The sequence below is a fragment of the Trypanosoma grayi genome (assembly GCF_000691245.1).
Source record: "Trypanosoma grayi strain ANR4 Tgr_916_V1, whole genome shotgun sequence".
Taxonomy (NCBI): Eukaryota; Euglenozoa; class Kinetoplastea; order Trypanosomatida; family Trypanosomatidae; genus Trypanosoma; species Trypanosoma grayi.
The window spans coordinates 1-6,742 of record NW_008826535.1 but is presented as its reverse complement, the minus strand read 5'-3'; the positions used below and the strand labels follow the sequence as shown (position 1 = coordinate 6,742).

Below are 6,742 nucleotides of genomic sequence, written 5' to 3'. Positions count from 1 at the left end.
GTGCGAGGCTGAGGTGACTCTCTGCACTGTTTCTTTTTTGCTCCCCTCTGCTGTCTTGGCTGCTGTGGGGGGAACACAAAGGTTCTTGCTTCGTCCGTAAGTATGTCTGCACGTAGTATTGTTACAAAGCAGTTGTTGCGGCAGACTGCGCTGCAGCCGTGCCTGAAACTTCCTGCTGGTAGGGTTGTCATGTTGGAGGAGGGACGGCGACTGGCGCGCTTGGTGCATGAGGAGGAGGAACGCGCAGCTGCCGTATCGACGGCAGTGGTGGAGGAGCGGGCGCTGGGCTCTCCCGTTGTTTTGGAGGAAGGTGTGTCCAAGCGTATTCTGCTGCTTAGGCAGAAGAGTAATAAAGAGGCGAATATCAAGGCTGCTGTTGCTCACGCACAGCGGAGTAAGGTGCCGACTTCCGTGGCGGAGACGGGTGAAGAGGTGCGTGACATTGCGGTGAAACTGTTGCGGAAGGACAGCAGTGCTCGTGGCGCTTTGAAGGGGCGCCATGAGCGGAGCAAAGGTAAGAAGGCTTCGAAGAAGCACTGATGCGGTCACACGAGAACATCAGTGTGGATGTGTAACTCTCTTTCTCTCTCCATTCGTAATCGTGTAATGTTTGCCTGTGGGCCTTTTTTTTATCGTCGTTGGTGTATGTGCCTCGCCTTCACACTTTCCGGCTATGAATGATACGTCCACTTCCATGCTTCTCTTCCCCCCTGATGCTGTTGTTGATGAGATTATTCTTTTAGGATCCAGCACGAGCGAAGAAAAGGACCGATTTTTTCTTGGACTTTTTTCTTCTCTCTCTCTCTCTCTCTTTTGCCTTCGCGGGGCTTAGTGATATTGCTACTTGTTGCCGTTTAGCTGCCGGGTCCAGCGGCGTCGGAGCCTGTCACCCACCGGGCCGAGGAAAAAAGAAAAAGAAATCCATCCATCTATATCTGCCCATATATTCCAACGCCTCGTTGAGCTGTCTACGCAGAGCCCGGGCGCGCACGTTCGCAATGTTTTCGACTTGCCTGTGGTTTGTGTTCTGGTGGAGTTCGCTCGTCACGGAAATCCATTTACCCGAGCTGTCACGAAGCTTTGGACCGGTGAATTTTCGGAATCTGACGTGCGGGAACGTGCGGATTGGCGCGACGAATGCCACGTTCAACTCGTCATTGTGGTCCCTGGAGACGACTGAGCTGTCGGAGATTTCGTGCTCCATCGACGTCGAGATGGGGGTTTTCCACTCGCAGATCACTTCTCTTGTTGCTGTGAGCCCCAGCCATGTGTCGTTGAGAAAGTCGCCCGATGACCAGTGCTTGTGTGCCGTTGTGTCAAAGGATCATTGCAGCCTGGACGTGAAGATGAGAGACACGAAGCTGGAGCCCCCCAACGCGCTTCTGCAAGGGGTAGTGAATCTTGCTAAAGATTTTGTAGAGAGGAAGGCAGAGCCGTACGTCTGTGAGGTTGCTCTTCCCCGTCTAGAAGAGGAGCTGCAGAAACATGAGGTTAACCCACCCGTGCCGGTCCCTGCTCTCAAAAAGGATTCGACACCTCTGAGCACCTCGCCACTTTTTCGCGCCGCTGTGAACATTGTGAATAACGTTCCTGAGGTGCTTGGTGTACGTCTCAACGCCACTGTGGATGCAGAAACAACGGTTCGTTTGGGAATGAGCCTTCCTCACGGCCTTCATGCATCGCTGGGAAATACAGCGGGGCCTGGTGCTTCACCAGAGACTCTGCTGGATATGCTGAAGCTGATTCTCAAGGCACTCGACATTGAGGGTGTTGTGCCGAATACTACACGTGTGTTTCCTGTTATTGAGGGCGGTGGCGCAGAGGCTGAAGTACCACACCCCTTTGGTGTGTCACTAGACATCTCCTTCGATGATCTTCAGTGCGATGAAGCCGGCTACTCCTGCACTCTGCAATGCGATGACGGCATCACTTTACACAACCTCCGCGTGGAAAAGCTCGGCGAGTGGCAACGGGTGATTGTGAATGATATGGACCCAATAGTTCTGCCGTTCATCAACAGGCTTATCAACTCCATGACAGCGCCCTTCTGCAATACAACGGTCGGTCGCTTCCAACTTCCCACGCGGAAGTCGCCTTCAGTGCTTATGACGCCACCAATGGCTTTATATATTCCGTCCGTTTTGGTGGCTGTCTTCTTCGTCTGTGGTGTTGTTGCGCTGAGCATCCGGCGCCAGAAGGGGGGTGCCCCTGTCACCCTGCAAGACGGTACCCCGGTGCCCCTCCGCCGCGTGGTGGCGGAGGATGCTGTGCTCACACTGTTGGTCATGGTCACTGCCCTTGGGTTCATCTGGTCGAACTCCACCACTGGCGCGACACTGGTAATGGGGGACGAGGTTGGGCTGCTCTCTTTTTCGTTGATGGAGACAACGCGCAGCCTCTACAACGCGGGCTTGCGTCCGCTTGCAGTGCTTGTTTTCGCCTTCAGCGGTGTGTACCCGTATGTCAAACTGCTGTGTATCCTGGTGTGCACACTAATTCTTGAGAAGCCAGACCTTGTGATCCTAAAGATTGTTGACTACTTTGGCAAGTTTTCATTCCTTGACTCCTATGCGATGGTGATTATGGCGAGTGGCTTACAGATGGCAGGCATTGCAGAAGTAAACATACTTCCTGGGTTTTACGTGTTTCTCGCGGCGACTATCCTCTCAATCATCACAGGGAACTTTGCCACAACCATCTGGCGCCGCAACACAACGCTTCGCCAATGCGAGGCCCAAACCCGTTCCGAGATCTCGTCAGAAGAGAGTCTCTCTCTTGTGCCATTATTTGTTGCAAACAGTGAAGACGTTACAGTGTCTCGTAGGGTGTTTACCTTTGACAGAAGATGTATTTTTCTGCAGCTATTGAATGGAACTGTTGTCACCGCCTGTGTTCTACCCGTATGGGTGACGCCATGCCTGCGGTATCGTGTGAGTGGCGTGGCATCCATTATTCAGCCGGACGAAAGGAATATGACACTCTATGAGCTCGCGTCTGTGTCATCGATGCTCTTGGTGACATGCATATTCACAATTGGGATCGCACCAATACTGTATGCATTCATGTACCCGCGGTGTGCGCTGCTTGCGTCATGGGGCGCAGCTGACGCGCTGCTCCTGGCTTGCGTGGCTGGGCTCCTTCAGATTGGCCAGTTCGTAGAGTTCATCATTGGAAAGAACATGGGTGCTATCTACAGCGCCGAGGCACAACTGCTGTGGCCGCTGATTCCGCTGCTGATTTCCGCCGTGTGGCAGTGGGTGCTCGCCGCGGAACACATCTTTGGACTGACGGGGCGGATAAAGGGTCGTTGGAAGGCACGCAAGGCGGAGATTGAGTTCTGATGAAAGCAAAACACGGAAAATAAATAATGGTGAATAGAACAAAGCCTCATGTGAAGTTGTTTGCACGTAATTTCTTCTTCCTGCGAAAAAAAAAAAACAGAAGCACACATAGTCTTTTTGTTGTATTTTTGTATGTGTGCATTGAAATTGCCCGTCGTTGGCGCGTTTCTTCTAGTGAAGTGTTGCTGCGGTTGACGTGAAGTTGTAGGATTGCCTGCTTTGTTGCTGTTCCATTTCAAACCGCTACGTGTGAACGGGAGGCACGTTTGGTGTATTGTGAAAAGTGTTGCTGTGTGATACCGCGGCCCCATGGCTGAGGTGGCAATAGGTGCAGCGGGATGGAACCACCACTCTCTCTCTCTCTCTCTGTGTGTGTGTGTGTGCCATTGGGTGGGACGTGAGTTTGGGACCGAATATCTTTTCTTTTTTTTTTTGGCTCTTGCTGGCGGCACCCTTATAGGTGTTGGCGCCAAAGAATACGGAATCAATTGTGGGGCTTCGCATGTAGTTTCACCCTTCTTTCTCCCCCCTTCTGGGCATATTGGGGGCGTGCTGTGTGGTGATTCTCGGACATTGAAATGGATATAACCGTGTTTGCTTTGCTTGTTGCGTGTTTAGTGTGCTGGCCGTTGCCGTAAAGGGTGGAGCATGCTGCCAACCACAGAGACGTGGCGGCAGTGCGCGGCGATGCTAAGCAGTGCCTCCGATGACGCACTGCGCTCCGCCGTTGCTGCTGCGGTTGACACACTCGAGTCAGACGGCCCCATCGACGGTACCGCTTGCGACGGCACCGTTGACGTGTACAACATGATGCTCGCATCTGCACTGCGGTTTCTGTTTGGGCAGTTGTGTGCAGCGTGTGTTGAGGATAGCGACGCGGTGCGGCAGTTTCTTGCGTCATGCCACGTGTGTATTGCTTCACACATCACCGATGTGATTGCTGATGCGTGGGTAAAGCATGGCCACCATATTTTGGCATGCGCGCGGCGGCGTGCTATCGCGGACTTCTGCCGCAGCGATGGCAGTGCCCACACGGCGACTTCAGAGCCGCTGCTGCTGGCGTCGCGGTCGCGGGTGGTGGTGGTGGAGGGCGGTATCGATGTGATTGGCGGCGCACATCGCGTGGAGTCACTGCTGTCGCTCCCCGCCACCACCATGTGCCCAGGAGGTGTGGACGTCACCGTCGACCACGACGAAGCCTACGCGCTGTTCTGCGAGCTGGACGGCCTGCAGGCACGGCTAGATGCGTTGTTGGCGCACCCGCAGTAGCAGGGGGATTCTCTGGTGTCGAGGAAAGATGAGGGCTGGTGTGACGGAGAATAGTCTGGGGGGGGCAGGGGCAAATGTAAGCAGATACCTGTGCTTGGTCGCTCTACTTTTTCTCTGGGGTTTGTTTCAGCATTGTTGTTGCTGTGGAAGTGGTATGCGACCGTCAGCGAAGCTATGGCTAGAGGAGCGCAGGCGGCGGCTGAGCACCCTTCCGCCGGAGGAAGAGATGCGGATACAGCGGCTGAAGGGGCGCCTGCGGCTCGGTGGCGGCACCAGCGCCTGTTCCGCCTCCCCCGCACTTACAACGTGGAACAGGCCAACATCATCCGTCTCCGATGCTGCGGCAAGTCTGCTTGACCAAAACGTCGCATTACTCGAGTACGTGGGCGAACTTGAGGAGATTTACCGTCATAATGAGGAGCACCAGGCGAGACTGCGCGAGAAGCTGCATGAAGCTTCAGACGAGAGCCGTCGCTGTGCAATGCAGATTATGGCTTTAACGTTAGACAAATACAGACAAGATTTGCTACTGGAGGAACAGCTGTCTCGGGAAAGACTGCAACTGCATGAGAGCGATTCACGTGTTGAGCTCACCTTGGTCTTCGCGCGTGCTTCACGGAGTCCTGATTTCATTCGTAACTCCCGTAATGATAGGACACGCAAGGGAGAGCGGTTATTGAGTGCGAAACAATTTTACACGTGATGCATAGAACAGTGGACCATCTGGTTTCTGACAACTTCATCTCTTCGAGGTATACAAGGAAGCACTGGTACACTATACCTCTTTGCCGCACATGCCTTTATTTGTGCCTCCACAGGGCGCTACGCGGTCGCTCAGGCAAGTATGTTAAGCCTGAGCGTAGCAGTTCCACATATTTTACATGCTCTGGACCGGCTGCGCCACTCCTATACTGGGCTGCATCTCCCGAGAGACGCTGGTGTCCGTATAAAAACCGGGGTGTGGCGATTGCAGCTGGCAGAGCGTTTGCAGCGACGCCAAATAGTGGTGGAACGTACGATCGATTACGCTGGCTGTATCGTGGACAGCTTCCTGATGCCTGTGCAGTGTCGCGGGCGCACCCTGGGACAGCTGGTGGCAGCGCTGGTGGATATGCTGCCGCGGGGACACTCCCGCTAGCTATGCGAATCTGCTCCCCCTCCCATCATTCTCACAGTTGGAGTCATATCCCTTTGGTGTTGTTGCCTGCATGCCCTCCGTATGTGCTGCATGTTGTCTCTCATTCCTGCTGTTATTGCTGTGTGTATGTGCGTATGAAACAAGAGAAAGACAGGTATAATATCCACGAGAGGTCCTGTTCCCAAGGGAAAAGGAGCAGATTGTTTGTCGCAGGCTTGGATGATGGAGACGTTGCATGAGAAGTGGGTGCTGGGGCGGGAAGTGGTGCTCGCGGATGCTCTTGGGGCTGGTGCGAACGGCACTGTGTACCTTGCCACGCCTGTGAATGCGTCGGATGAGGCGAATCAGTTCTCTTACCCGTCGCGGTTTGTGGTGAAGGTGATCAGGAAGGGGACGTGGCCGCCCGGCTATGCGGAGGCCATCATGAAGGAAATCAACGCTGTGCGGTCACTGCGGCACCCCTTCATTGTGAGCTACGTGGGCGCGTGGATGGAGGCGGGCTTTGGGGAGCACCGCGGCGCCGTGTGCCTCGCCATGACGTACTGCGACGGCGGCGACATGCACAACATGATCCGCGAGTACAGCAAGCGTGACGAGTACGTGCCGGGTGATCTTGTGGTGAGGATCATGATGCAGGTCCTCTCCGCGCTGAACCACAGCCACGCGCACCACATCATCCACCGTGACATCAAGCCCGCGAATCTCTTCCTCGTCCGCGACGGCGGCGCCAGCAGCAGCGGCGTGGCGAAGGCGCTCGTCGGCGACTACGGGCTGGCGCGCCCGCTCGAGTTGACGGTGGAGATGGCGAGGACGCGCGTCGGCACGCCGTGCTACTGCTCGCCGGAGATTGTGGCCGGCGAGGCGTACACCACCAAGACGGACGTGTTCTCCGCCGGCGTGACGTTCTTCGAGCTCATGACGAGGCGGCGGCCGTTCTGGGAGAAGGGCTACACGGAGCAGCAGGCGTTCTACGCGATTCTGCACACGGACCCGA

At 55.2% G+C, this 6,742-nt stretch overlaps 6 protein-coding genes across 6 annotated transcripts; all 6 read left to right on the top strand.

The window, feature by feature from the left end:
- Nucleotides 1-102: 102 nt before the first annotated feature.
- On the top strand, nt 103-540 carry DQ04_09161050 (hypothetical protein; the record flags this gene model as incomplete). Its single annotated transcript, XM_009315837.1, has 1 exon — nt 103-540. One exon carries the CDS (start codon nt 103-105, stop codon nt 538-540), a length of 438 nt encoding a protein of 145 aa, XP_009314112.1.
- A 458-nt stretch (nt 541-998) lies between these two features.
- Nucleotides 999-3,341, top strand: DQ04_09161040 (hypothetical protein; the record flags this gene model as incomplete). Its single annotated transcript, XM_009315836.1, has 1 exon — nt 999-3,341. One exon carries the CDS (start codon nt 999-1,001, stop codon nt 3,339-3,341), a length of 2,343 nt encoding a protein of 780 aa, XP_009314111.1.
- Nucleotides 3,342-3,989: 648 nt separating this feature from the next.
- Nucleotides 3,990-4,610, top strand: DQ04_09161030 (hypothetical protein; the record flags this gene model as incomplete). The annotated part of the gene is made up of 1 exon (XM_009315835.1): nt 3,990-4,610. The coding sequence occupies one exon, from the start codon at nt 3,990-3,992 to the stop codon at nt 4,608-4,610; it is 621 nt and encodes a 206-aa protein (XP_009314110.1).
- Nucleotides 4,611-4,764: 154 nt separating this feature from the next.
- DQ04_09161020 (hypothetical protein) lies at nt 4,765-5,313 on the top strand (the record flags this gene model as incomplete). Its single annotated transcript, XM_009315834.1, has 1 exon — nt 4,765-5,313. The coding sequence occupies one exon, from the start codon at nt 4,765-4,767 to the stop codon at nt 5,311-5,313; it is 549 nt and encodes a 182-aa protein (XP_009314109.1).
- Nucleotides 5,314-5,454: 141 nt separating this feature from the next.
- On the top strand, nt 5,455-5,748 carry DQ04_09161010 (hypothetical protein; the record flags this gene model as incomplete). The annotated part of the gene is made up of 1 exon (XM_009315833.1): nt 5,455-5,748. The coding sequence occupies one exon, from the start codon at nt 5,455-5,457 to the stop codon at nt 5,746-5,748; it is 294 nt and encodes a 97-aa protein (XP_009314108.1).
- Nucleotides 5,749-5,967: 219 nt separating this feature from the next.
- Nucleotides 5,968-6,742, top strand: DQ04_09161000 (protein kinase; the record flags this gene model as incomplete). Its single annotated transcript, XM_009315832.1, has 1 exon — nt 5,968-6,742. A coding segment is annotated over one exon (775 nt), but the record flags the coding sequence as incomplete, so codon positions are not given.